The sequence below is a fragment of the Anoplophora glabripennis genome, unplaced genomic scaffold (genome assembly GCF_000390285.2).
Source record: "Anoplophora glabripennis isolate ALB-LARVAE unplaced genomic scaffold, Agla_2.0 scaffold22, whole genome shotgun sequence".
NCBI lineage: Eukaryota > Metazoa > Arthropoda > Insecta > Coleoptera > Cerambycidae > Anoplophora > Anoplophora glabripennis.
The window spans coordinates 1,478,008-1,492,019 of record NW_019416298.1 but is presented as its reverse complement, the minus strand read 5'-3'; the positions used below and the strand labels follow the sequence as shown (position 1 = coordinate 1,492,019).

The window sequence follows — 14,012 nt, the reverse complement described above, 5'->3', positions numbered from 1 at the left end:
CTTGGTTTGCGCCGGTTAGTGGCGTACACAAGAATTAAAGTGTATTTTAAAAAACTAACTATTTATTTGATTAAAAACATAATAATTTCAGATTCGTATTCAGAGGAACACGTAATATTACCCCTAAAATACTGACTCCCACTTAAAGTAATACCCTGTATAATATACATTTGAATAGAAAATCCAGTTCAGGTGGTAAATATCATTATTATTCCATTTCTGAAAAATTTTACTTAGCTAATCGTTGCTTCTTAAAATTAAATAAAATTAAATTGACATATTCAATACCGAGAATAACTAAGGAGGTATATCGGGTTTACTCAAATGCACAGATGTACTTGAAATTTATATAGCGTATTACCCAGTGCTCCATCTGTGCGTCATACTTTTCTGAAATTTTTTTTTAATCTAGATTTTGAGACATTGTTGTTGAAAGTTGTTCATTTTAACATAGGTTTATATGGCGAAGATGGACGCGCGGCTCTTTTTTTGCCCATAACTGAGAAAAAATTGTAGAAATTGTGAAACAAAACTTTTCCATAGATAGTACACAGTGTTATCTTATTTTTGATGTAAAACTAATGTAAGTTTTGAACATAGTACAGCTGTATTAATTAGAAACAGATTCTCAGCATTTCTGTCTGACTTGAGGATTAATGTGGCAACGTCGCAATCAGCTGACAGCAAGGACCGAATATATTTGAAAGGCTTGATAAAAACTAAATTGATTTCAAACATATACATTTTTCCTAAATCCCATGTACATTGTTATCAACAATAAATTATCCACAACAGATGATTTTTTGTAATGTTTTTAAAAAACTAGATTAATTAAAAAAGACTAGGAAGCTGTGATATATTTATTGGAATAAAAAATACAGTTGATAAATCCTTTTAATATATTTAATGGTTTATAAAAACATCGTAATCATTACCCAGCAATATTTAGGGTTACATAAAGTTTTCTTTACTTGATTAATATAATTAGTAATACTTGAGATAAAAGCATTTGTACGGAATAACAAAGGAACATAAATATTTCTCAGCAAACTTTATATCTAAAAAATTAGTTATAGTTGCAAAACTTTTGTAACATTACTAAAATAGAGATGAAAAACACGAACAGTGAGTAATAATGTAATTTCTATCACAGAACCTTCAAAATTGCATCCAACATTTTCTTTGACTTGGACGAGAGATGGGCGCGAGTGTCATTTCATTTCTTTAGAACTAAATTAACATAATTCTCGTTGTTTTACCAGTTCACATGATTTACGGATTTTAAATAAAGGATACAAATCTTCGCGAGGATAATACGATATATTTGCTATATATAATAATTATATTGTACATAGTTTACACACAATACATTTTTGAACGCGTACGCATCTTTACCCGAATTTGACGCGCAATATCTCCGATGTCCGAGGTCTGTAGGTTCGCAGTGTGTACAACTGCTAGTCAATTATTAGCGCTGTTGCCACATCTACATAGTCTTTATGCGTTCATTAAATATAATTTAAAACTACTTAAATATGATATTTTTATGTTGTTAATTAGTCAATATGTATGCTATGTGCATATGAGTAGATTTATTTGCCATATAGATAATGTTTATCGCAAATAATTTCAATAGAATTTAATTTTTTCAAATTGGGAGCAGGCTTTAGTCCCATAAGAAAAGCATAGGACTCCCCTGCGCTCCTCACTTCCCTCGAACCCCGATATACCTTCTGAAATCGTCCTAATTCCGCGACTAGTTTTGTCAGTGCCTCTCAGTACCTCCGTCTCTGATTGGCTTATATAACAGCAACAATAACAGCTACAATAACAACAACAGCAACAACATGTATAAATTATAAAAATATTAGTTTAATTTTATTTATCTACATCTTCAGAGATTTTTAACTTGGTACTCTTGGCCTCAACAACTCGTAGTTTTAGGCCCATGATTTATTAATGGTTTTTGGTCTAAAATTATCTAAACAACGCCATGGAGTTGTAATGTAAATTACAAAACACTATTTCTCAAAAAATTGTCTTAATTTTTAAATACCCAGTCATGACAGGACTGTCAATATTTTTAATAGAAATCACAGCGTACTAAAAATTATACAGGGTGATTCATTAACAATGGGAAAATCAAACGCTGAAGATACTACACGTGAAATGGTGACCATTGGCGCAAACATGCCTTATCCGAAAGTTGATAGTTTCGAAAATACAGGGTGTTGAAAGTTAAAATTTTAAATCGTTTTTTTACGATTATTCTGAAAATATGTAGGTTAGGTTAGGAACTTGAAAATTTGTGAAACTATGTTTTTTTAAGCGATGAATAAGATGCGCTTTGCAATTTCAGCGTTGCTCATAGAGGGCGCCAGTTACGACCAATTTTACCGAATATTTAGTTAATAACTTTTTACCCTGTATGTCTAACATAAAACTTGATTCAAAACCTGAAAGAGCAATCATTTTTCCATTAATTGTGTAATCTTGTTTCATTTCGGTACCTCGATCCGTTTTCGAGAAAAATGGATTTAACGAACACTATGTTTTGATAATACCAGAAATTAAAAGCGAAACAAACTAAGTGTTTCTTCATGTTATTACAACAATTAACAATGAAACAAATGAAATACCTAATAATGATTTAAAGTAATTATTGTTCGAAGAATTCACCGTTGACTCTGATAGATTTACACAACGTTTTCTGAGAGACCTTCGGGTTTAAAACAACATATTGGGATTGCGTCTGACTTCGTTGACAGCGATTTGTATTCTTTGCCTCAACTCTTCACGCGAACCAATAGATTCTTTGTAAACTGTATCTTTCATTCCAGACCAAAAAGAAAAATCAAGAGGATTGAAGTCCGGACTTCTGGGTGACCAAGCAAAAATGCTGACATAGCCAATCCAGCAATTTGGAAAGACTGCATCTAAATATGCACGCACTGGCCGAGAAAAATGTGGTGGAGCTCCGTCGTACATGACCACGTCTCTTCTTAAATAAAGTAGAACTTCTTCAAGCCGTTGAAGAATTTTTGCTTGGCCACCCAGAAGTCCGGATTTCAATCCTCTTGATTTATCTTTTTGGTCTCTAACGAAAGATATAAATTCTCTTACTTGGTCCCAGAGCTCCCAACCTCTATGGGACAGTATACTTACGCATGTACCCACAAAGTGTAAAAAAATAATGTTACCCTCACCCGTCAGTTGCACTGCATAACTGACCCTTAATGTTAAAATCATCTGGCAACGTGCAAAACTGATCGTAAACCATGGTTTTCCGCTCTATAGGATCCAATAGGCTTCTCAACCATAATATGAACATGCAAAATAGCAGAGGTATCAGAATTTCCAGTGTCGTTTCACAACGGTGACGTTTCATTATAACCCAGTTTTTCCACAAAAGCAGTATAAATTTGCTGAAAGTCTTTGTCATTTTCACTGGAACAAAAATATTTCATTTGCCGTTTAAATAATACAAAGATAAAAATTAGTGTACAGGACATTTAGTCCACAGTACAGGCCCCCCCTGGAAAGTTGATTACCACATACTTTATAACTCCTGAGGCGCATCCTTTTGACCAGTCTACCACATTTTTCCTCTACGACTTTTCTCGATTCCTCCGCTTTTCCACTCGGAAAAGTCTAAAAACATGGCAATTTCCCGGGGTCTTGAAAACTCAAGACCACATCTTTTATTTTTAGCTTAAGTAACTGGAAATTTTGTTGCGAATGCCGATTTAAATTTGTCCGACAGAAATTCCTCCGACATTGACGTGTCTACCGGTCGAAACATGCCAAAATAACAGGGTATTGAAAATCAATTACCACATAGGTAATTTTTAGTAAAANCAACGCTGAACTGCACTTTGAAAAATTTTGTACTCAACAACGCCGGGAAATTGATTTTGAAATTCTATGAAACATTCCTCAATAGAATACTTCCATATTCCATCAATCTTGCGTCCATTTCTAAAGTAGGACTCTATGATAAACACTTTTTGTTCTTGAGAAAACACCATTTTAAACGCTTTTTAAAACGAAAATATTCAAATTGATAGCGGCGATATAGCGCTTTGACAGATGACGTTTAAGTTCATTTGCTATACGCTACGCCCTACGTCCAAATTTTCAGAACCAACTTGACCACGTTTTTATTTGAACGCTCGTTATTTGGGTCTTTTTTTACAAACGCTTATGCCTGTTCCGTTGGTTAATGACACGGTGGATGAAGAAATTCTTCGGTGACTGAAAAATATATTGAGATTCCATCGAATGGAAACTCAAAGTGGTTTGAATGATACAATATGAAGGAAACTTTATACAAACGCTGCAACAACAGTAAATAAGAATTTCTGCTTCTACTTCTAGTTAATTCTGTTAGTAATAATAATAAATAGGTTATGTGTTGTTCTATTTTGTCTTAATTGAAATAGTTAAAAATTCGTTTTCATGGGTAGTCTGTCAGTAAGATTTAAATGCGGTACCTTTTACTGGTACTGATAATGTAATAACATGTTTTCTGCATTAAAATTAATTACATAAACAATGATTTGCCGTAAGGTACGAAATAATTGTTTCTGCATTTTTATGAGAAACCTGACATGTATTATTTATCATTGAGTGGCACGAATACCGTACCAGATACATTACTGTGTCCAGGAACAAAACATGTTATTTGTATTAAGTAAAGAAACGCTTGTACTAAAGGGTTTGTGAAAGATTAGTGAGCAATTTTCAATTATAGGAAACTGATGCCGTGAGCGAGCGGAGAAGCCGATGTAAAATTCATTCATAGGAAACCAGTTTATTTTATAAGTAAATTGCTTACCTTCAAAATAAGATGGGCAATGGATTCAAATGGTCAATATTAGTTTTATAAATTTCGCACTAGTACAAAACAATGTCAATTTGTATGTCAGACAGATAAGTCAGACGGATTAAAAATTCCAATACTGACGGGTAGTCACCATAGAAATATAAATCCACAATGGTGATCACCAATGAAAACGAATCAAGTTCATACTATTACAAATTGCGATGTAAGAATATAGTTTTGAATATAATATACAGGGTGTCTCATAATTAGCTGCCAACCCTGAACAGGCCGATTCTATGATCAAAACTAAGTAAAAAAGTTCATATGAACATGGGTCCGGAAATGCTTCCTAAGGGCACAGGGACCCATTGAAGAGGGAGGAATGGAAATCATTTTTTTGCAATATCTCTCAATCGCGTAGTGATAAATGAATGAAATTTGGTATACACAGCTAAATTTTGATGAGCAATTTGATGGACTAATCCATTTATTTCCACAAGGTCCATTGAGGTGGGTACGGGGGGCCCTTGGTACTTTGCGTGTGTAACTTTTTCATCTTTGACTTTTTAACAAATTGGACAGCAAATTCCCGAACTGTTTTACGTTGAAAAGGTACTCTTGTTTCAAATCGTTATCTTTAACGGTTTCTGAGAAAATCGCTCTTGAATTAATCCCACTTTGGTCAATTTCATAGTAATTTAAACAAAAAATAGGAAGCATTTCCGGACCCATGTTCATATGAACTTTTTTACTTAGTTTTGATCATAGAATCGGCCTGTTCAGGGTTGGCAGCTTATTATGAGACACCCTGTATAATATTAAGTGAACATTTATAACAATAGTTTTTAATAATTTATTTTGTAATCTACATTATCAGTATTCAATGACATTATAATATATTATAACATGTGTTTGTTACATGTGCTAATTATATCAAATTGTTGCACATTATGCATAGTGTAAAATGGATTTTTTAACGAGATACCGTTTTTAATTTTTAGAAATAAGAACAATATGAGCGGTATATCCCCTATTGTTAAAATGAATAAATAAACTATTTCCTTAATAAATGTTCGTGTTCCCTCTAAATTGTACGGGTTTTTATTTTTAACGAGTAGATTTGGTTTGAAAAAAGTAAATCTTATGCTTTTTGATAAATCTACTACTATTTGTTACCGGTGTATATACAGTGTTTCCCGTTTTTCAGATTAACACTTCTGGAAATGTGAGAAGGCTGTGAACTTTTCGCAAACCAATTTTTTACAAATAGTACCTTAAAGGGAGGTTATATTCTACTACTCATTTTATTGATGTGACAAAAGCCTGGCCTACTACGATTTTTTAAAAGGGTCGTTTCTCCAGAAAGTAGTATTAGGCATTCTTTTATCAAAAAGATAATCTTACCAGGCTATTCAACACCCATCAAAATACCCATAATATACCAAATTTGATTGACAAATGTATGTTCTTTTATAGGGTGCCAAAGTTCGAAAAATCAGACAACTAAAAATTATAATAAGCATGTCAAAAACTGCAATGAAAGTGAAAACAGGTACTAATCAGACAAAGAAAAAAATAGAAGACGATTGGAAAAATGTGTTCGACTGGAAGGAAGTTTGGTAGAGAAAACTAAAATTTAATTTAGATTGTTGTGCAATGTTTTTGTTTAACAACTCAATATTTATAATTCATTACATTTTTAGTACGTTAATTATTAATTTTACTGTGGCCGCAATTAAAAGTGTTAAATTTATACAGCCTGTATTTTTTTCTTTGTCCGATTGGTACTTGTTTTCACTTTCATAGCAATCTTTGACCTGCTTATTATAATTTTTAGTTGTCTGATTTTTCGAAGTTTGGCACCCCATAAAAACACCCAATAGACATTTGTCGATCAAATTTGGTATATGGATATTTTGATGGGTGTTGAATAGCCTGGTAATATTATTTTTTTGATCAAAAAATGCCTAATACCACTTTCTGGAAAAATGACCCATTTAAAAAATAGTAGTAGGTCAGGCTTTTGTTGCATATTTAAAATGTTTACTGAAATATAACCCTCCTTCAGAAGGAGATTTGCAAAAAAAATTGGCTTGCGGATAGTCCACAGCCTTCTCACATTTTCAGATGTGTTAACCTGAAAAACGGGACACAGGCTGACTGCCCCCTTAACCTTTTATTTGTCAATTTTGAAAGATATTCCATTGCGAAATCGTTTCGGAAACTTTAATAAAGCCCTGAGTTCTCGATCCCATTGACTAGAACTTAGTTTTACGAATACGTTCCTTGTCGTATCCGGTGCGTATTAGTGGGCGGAACTAACTCAGAGGCAAACTTATTCGTGTCGGTCTGTATACACCTTATCTTTCTTTTCTCAAATCTACGATAATCACTTATATAAACCCAGTGGCGGTTTTACCATAAGAGCTGCGGAGCTGCAGAACACATAAAATTTTATGTATTTAATAATATTAAATATCAACAAAATATTTAAAGAATCCAAATGTACTCGCGCTAAAATAAATCTAGGAGCTTATATTATTCTTTATTGCGACGCGAGCTACGCTCCTTAATATATGCAACCTCATATACACAATGTGTGGACAGCGAACAATTATATGCGTCCTTTGTTTTTATTGGCTGATCAGGCACGTGACCCAGTACACGAAGATAGGGGCTTTGGCGGCTGCAATAGTGACAGCCACTGCGCTGCAGTCTGCAGTAAATGCAGTAATATTTCGTACGTGGTATGTGGTGGTTTATTTCTGCGAGCGGCACGTGTGAATATTTTCGTTTAGGCGTCTACGGATATTATAGTTATTAAAATGAATAGCGTTTCGTTTAAAAAAAAAACTTTATTTGGTTCTCTGCCTTATGAGGATAAACTAAAAATAAAAGAAGTAAAAGTTATAAAAAAACAATAATGTATGCACAAAAGCAGAGTGGGTGTGCGGGTGTGATTTAAAATATTCACTGTTTTGTTTTCCGTGCTTACTTTTTGGTGGGGATAAAGCATGGACAATATACAGTGTGAAAGATTTAAGTCATTAAGTCTTTAGGTAAAATAAACATAAGAAGTCAGTTAGATTCTGCATATTGGGATAATATACGGAAACATGAACAGGTAATGAAAAATCGTCATGTATTATTTAAAATCATAGATTGCATAAACTTTTGCGGAGCTTTCGAATTAGCACTTCTCGGACACGACAAGACAGAAAATTCGGACAACCCTGATGTGTTTCGTGGACTCATAAATTTTAAAAGAACATCTAGCCACATTGGTATGACCGGGATTTTCTGTGATTGTACCGGGAATTAGCTGTATGGTCCCGGATTTCGGATTTGCACGTATAACTCCCGGAATATAATATAATGTACATATATATAAAAAAATATAAAGAAAAAATCATAACACGCCGAGGAAAATTAAAATTCGTTGAATTGTTGGTAAATTTCACAAACGATTTTTTTTATAAACAATATTCAATAATTTAATAAAATATATTTAGTTTATTCCAATTTATTATACCATCAGTAGGTAATTCGTAAATGGATATTTCAAAAAGGTATCAATTTCAGAAATCATTCTTGTGAAAATCTGTATTTTTTTTATAAATTTATTGTTCCTTGAAATTCAGAAGTGCCAGGAAAACGCGTGACCTTGAAAATTTTAAAATTTTTCGCCTGCAGCGCCATTTAGAAACTCCGGGCACTTAATATCCCGGAATTCAATTCAACAAATGTAACAACCTTAAGCAGAACACATTCAATCAATGTTCACGCGCCGCCACTGTATAAACCCAAAATTAGTATTTATTTTGGTTATTTAGCAAAGTGGGAGAAGCAACTTTATTCACGCTTTCTCCTAGCCACCAATAGTTTCCTTTTTGGTTGCTCTTCCCCAGAACTTATTTTTCTGTGACGCGACATACGCTTTACTTATCAATCTATTTCTCATAAAAGCTATTTCAGGCTTAATCTATCGGTAAGGATAAAAAATAATTTCCTTAAGATTTATATTATTTTAATAGAGTTATAGATACCGACACATATTTGCTATTATTTTATATAAAATATTTGATTTTTTTCGATATCGATAAGGCTGCGTAGGTTAAGAACAATGTCGTTTTTATTTATAACTGTTATATATAGTTTATTACTAAAAAAAGTTGCAAAGGTATAGGTACCTTGTAACAAAAATGGGTTACTACTTTATAATATTTGTTTTATCTACGTATTTTCTTACGGCACAGGGTAAGATTATATTTTTGAATTAATTCCAACAATTTTCTTAATCTTCTTAATTCTTATCAATTGAATTCATACAAAAACATAAAAAAACAATATGAAGATCTAAATAACCCAAAGAAAGTTTTTTTTGTAAAACTGTCATTAAAAGTGGCATTTTTAATTAATTGATAAGTGAACAAAAAATTGATTTTATCGTTACGTGTTAAAAACACTTTTTACATTAGTGTAAGAAATAAAATGCTGTATACATATATTGAGTAATATGCCGTCTTCTCAAGATAATAGAAAGCTGTATTGATAAATTTAGAAAAAATGTATTATTTAGAAACATTCGAACAATTATAAATTTAACTGCAATACTATCGTCGACGTCACCTGATGACACTCACGTCAAGGTAGAAGGGTCTACACTTTACAGTAATTGCAGCATTAGAAGAGGTACTGGTACTGGAATAAGGTTCTCTCAGCAATTTTACTTTTGTAATAGAATCCTCGATGTAGCCTTCAGCAAGGGCTGATGATTTCCATCCATCTTGTCGTTTTATTGTAATCAAGTCAGCTCCCGAATCTGAAAAATGTATTATAGTCCAATTAACTAAGCCTTTAAATCGAAATTTTGTCAACTTGGCTGAATTTTTGATATGAGTTAGTTTAAGGTATATTATAACAATAAGTGAGAGTAATTTTTTGTTCAACCCCCGGCCAAGGGTGGAAAAAGTTAAAACAAAGGGCTTTTTCAAGATAACTCAAAAAGGGTAAGAGCTAGAAAAAAAAGTTTTTCATGAAAGTTGTAAAGCAGACAATTCTACATAAAAATGGCCCCTTAACTTTTTCTTGTACTATTACAATTAACAGAGTTAGGGAGGCTAGAAGTTAAGGAAGATTTCAGAAATTAAAAAAAAATCATAACAAACAGAAAAATGATTGAATTTTGTATTTTTTTTTCAATCTGCTCTAAAATATGTAACTTTTCTTCTCAGAGAAATAGATATATTTTTTAATTTTTAATAAGAAAGTTATAACAAAAAATCAAATTTTTAATCGTTAATTTTAATGATTTAACAAAATTAAATTTCTGAAATCTTCCCTTAACTTCTAGCCTCCCTAACTCTGTTAATTTTAATAATACAAGAAAAAGCTAAGAGACCATTTTTATGTAGAATTATCTGCTTTACAACTTTTTTTTCTAGCTCTTACCCTTTTTGAGTTATCTTGAAAAAGCCCTTTGTTTTAACTTTTTCCACCCTTGGCCGGGGGTTGAACAAAAAATTACTCTCACTTATTGTTATAATATACCTTAAACTAACTCATATCAAAAATTCAGCCAAGTTGACAAAATTTCGATTTAAAGGCTTAGTTAATTGGGCTATTAATTTGTTCGCTAGTAAATATTTTCGATTTTTTTGGCCGATATCCGACACTTTTCCGTTTTAAAAACGGTATTAGCTTATATCTACGTTGTTCTTGATTTGCAAACTAGCTTTTATCATAGAGAAATTACACCTCAGTGTTGACGCCTTCCATAAGTTACATTTTTTTTTTAAGTAAGCCAAAAGTATATTTTCAATAAACTTGTTTGCTACTTTCTTCATTTTACACCATTCAATAAGTCTTTTATATACAGGATGTTCCTAAATAATTGTCGCAACGGAAAACTGTAAATTCCTCATGAAAAGAGAAACATTTTTTACCTCTTCCATTTTTCTCTTCGGGCTTTCGTTTTCGAGATACACGGTGTCAAAACTTTTTTCAGATTTTTGCCAATATCTTAGGAACCGTTTGAACTGCAGGACTAAGCTTTTGTACACACATTACAACTATTAATAGCTACTTGTTGAAAATGTTGTTAAATTTCCTTAAAATTGTTAATTATTACTATCTATCTTTTAAATTACAAAAGATTTTCGAAATGTTAGCAAAATTTTTGTTTTTGTTCATAAAAAATCATTTTTCTTGAAAACGGTTGACTTTAGAGCAATGAACCAAGAGAACTCTTTTTGTGTAAAATTCATTGGCGCGTCAGAATTTGCTGTCAAATGTCAATTTTGCCAGTGGCGTAAAAGTTAGAGGGGAAAACCCTTACGATACCTTAAAATCTCCACCACTGGCACGTTCAATGAATTCGAGAAGGGTGAGAAAAAGTAGCTATTAATAGTGGTAATGTGTGTACAAAAACTCAGTCCTGTAGTTCAAACGGTTACTAAGATATTGGCAAAAAATTAAAAAAAAAATAAAGTTTTGACACCGTGTGTCTCGAAAACTAAAGCCCGAAGAGAAAAATGGAAGAGGAAAAGAATGTTTCTTTTTTCAAGAGGAATTTACAGTTTTCCGTTGCGACGCTTATTTAGGAACACCCTGTATATTGTTGCCGCGATTTTTGAGACACCAGATCTAGAATTACCCTTTTTAATAGGTATATAGAGCGAACTCTACTTGTTTTTTGGTAATGAATCTAGTCCTGCAGTTTCCGTATTTATAGTGAAATCACCCTGTATAAACCTAACCTAAGTTATGATATATTTTACATTTTTTTAACCAGAAATTTCCTCTCATTTAAATTTACAACCTTGACTCACGATAAATTAACTTTAGACTTAAATTTGTGTGCCATTTGTACGTCAGATTCTACGAAATATTAAGAAAGTTACTCGGTCATAAATCACAAAATAACGAACGAACTGAATTTAAATACGTCTTACCTTTTTTAAGAAAAAAAAACTAGAATGTCATCTTTTTTGTTCTCATGGTAGGCTTCGTAAATATGTCACGCTGGGAGGGCACGGAAGATTCCTGCGGCAGAACAATGTACAACGACAGCTTGAAGCTGGAGAGAGGCGGAAAATACAAGGCCGAAGTCGGGCAGTTTCCGTGGGCCGTTAGGCTTGGTGTGATCCAAGCCAGTACCAAAGAAATGTATTTCTACTGTAGCGGGTCTCTGATTAGCAGAAGTTTTGTGCTTTCGGCAGCTCACTGCGGGAGTCACAGCAAAATGTAAGTGGTAATTCCACTAAATAACATATTTAAGTTCCTTGACGCCACGTGGAGAACAAACAGCGATTTGTGGATGTTATCCGTGCAAGACTGAGGGGCAGTGTCGTTAATAATGCTAACTCATGTCTTTATGGACTTCCGTTGTACACGTATTTACAGGAGACCCTAGTGTGTATTAAAACTGTCTTCTCTATTTTTGGTTGTAAAACAGACATCCAAAGCAAATATTTTAATGAGGACATCATGTTTTCCATTTTTCAAATACCTATTTTTAAGGGTATCTTTATTTTCAAACCACTTTTTATTTGTCTGATACGTACGCTCCACGTGACGTCACGCGCCATGCGAACCAGTTTCAGTTCTTTCTCTTACGAATTTAAATGTATCCTTTTAGAGCGAGATTAGGAAGCAACAATATAGACGAAGGCATCGATTGTAATGTAAGCATTTGTGCACTACCTCCACAAGATATCAAGATAAAGGACCACATATACAGCGACCATTGTCGACTGTCCAACAAAAACGACATCTTAATAGTAGCCCTCGCACAGCCAGCGGTGTTAAATGGTAATTGTGTCATTTTCTGTCTTTTGTAGCTCGCCATATATCAGCGGAATTCTTTAATGGATCCGGTGTGCTGGATTGCTGCACTTACTAGTAACACAACTGATGTGATATTGTTTAATGACGTCACTACTTGTAGTATTGTCAGCCACACTATTGCGACACTCCAGGCACCTGTTTCTCTATTACATAATAGAACTCTGAATCATATTTTGACCTGTTTCAGATTTTGTGCAACCTATTTGCCTTCCTAAAAATCTACTATCAGTACACGAAAAGAAAGATCGGATGATCGTACCAGGATGGGGTGCAGCGTATTCGGGGTTCGGGAATATATTCATGAATGAGGTGACCAGCGACCTGATGTACATCGAATCTTTTCTTGTAGATGACAAGAGATGCAACAACGTATATGACTACAAATTAGATAACCACCAATATTGCGTGAGATATCCGCAAGTCGGTTGGTAACAATTGAAATCATTCATTCTAAATAGATAAGAATTTGTTAGAGCTGGTAATGACTCGGATTTCTTTTTCAGTCAAGGACCCCTGCGTGGTAGACTCTGGAGGTGCAATGATCTACTACAAAAAAGTGAAGGGGTTGAATCGGGCGTTTCTAGTAGGTATCGCTTCTCACGATCTCCTCAAGTGCAAAATAAACAAAACGGTACCCATTGTTTACACCAATGTCGCAAAAATTTCAGACTGGATTCCGAGAATAATACCTATTTGGATTGAATCTCAGAAAGGAAAGGGGAAGAAAATGTCAATCAAAAATGTATGGGAAGGAAATGAAATAGATATAGGAGAGGCAAGAGAAGAAGAAATGGTTGAAACAGCGAATAAAGAGGAGTTACAAAAAGATAAAGAAACAGAAAAAGAATGAGAAGCGGGAACAGAAATAGAAACAATAAAAAAACACAATACACAAACTTGTTTTTTGGTTTAAATAATGTTTTAATTAAATTTTGTTTCAAATAATTGTTTAATTACAACTCCTTTTGGGTATATGCCAGATTCAAAAATTTCATTGAAAATATGACAAAGAAGTGCTATTAACCCGTTGTCAAAAAAATAAAGATTAATTTGTTTAAATAAAATAAAAAATCTTTATTTATGCTTCCAAATCAATTTCATACAATCTTAAGTATCGCTAGACCCCGTGAAATTGAATTTTGAGCACTCGAGAAATAACTATGGGCACTGGATTAATACTCTAATAATGTTTTATTGTAATGCGTCATGGTAATAACTAGGTGGATTTCACAGGGCCTAACGACACTTAATAATTCAATAAACAGAAATCTAAATAAAAAATTTAGAAAAATTTGGATGAATACATTGAAGATGAATTTTTCGAGGCAAAACGTCTGAA

General features: G+C 33.1%; 1 protein-coding gene across 1 annotated transcript; it reads left to right on the top strand.

Annotated features, from left to right (window-relative positions):
• Positions 1 to 9,008: 9,008 nt before the first annotated feature.
• On the top strand, positions 9,009 to 13,523 carry LOC108917257 (trypsin-3-like). The gene is made up of 5 exons (XM_018723763.1): positions 9,009 to 9,082; positions 11,830 to 12,070; positions 12,465 to 12,637; positions 12,861 to 13,097; positions 13,177 to 13,523. Exons 1-5 carry the CDS (start codon positions 9,028 to 9,030, stop codon positions 13,521 to 13,523), a joined length of 1,053 nt encoding a protein of 350 aa, XP_018579279.1. The 5' UTR covers positions 9,009 to 9,027.
• The last annotated feature ends 489 nt before the right edge of the window (positions 13,524 to 14,012 follow it).

Bases quoted from the DNA above. Each gene is read 5' to 3' on its own strand.
- LOC108917257 (XM_018723763.1), top strand. From the start codon at position 9,028: ATGGGTTACTACTTTATAATATTTGTTTTATCTACGTATTTTCTTACG. The intron at 9,083-11,829 runs GTAAGATTATAT...TTCTCATGGTAG, and splicing joins GTATTTTCTTACGGCACAGG to GCTTCGTAAATATGTCACGC. The intron at 12,638-12,860 runs GTAATTGTGTCA...GACCTGTTTCAG, and splicing joins ACAGCCAGCGGTGTTAAATG to ATTTTGTGCAACCTATTTGC.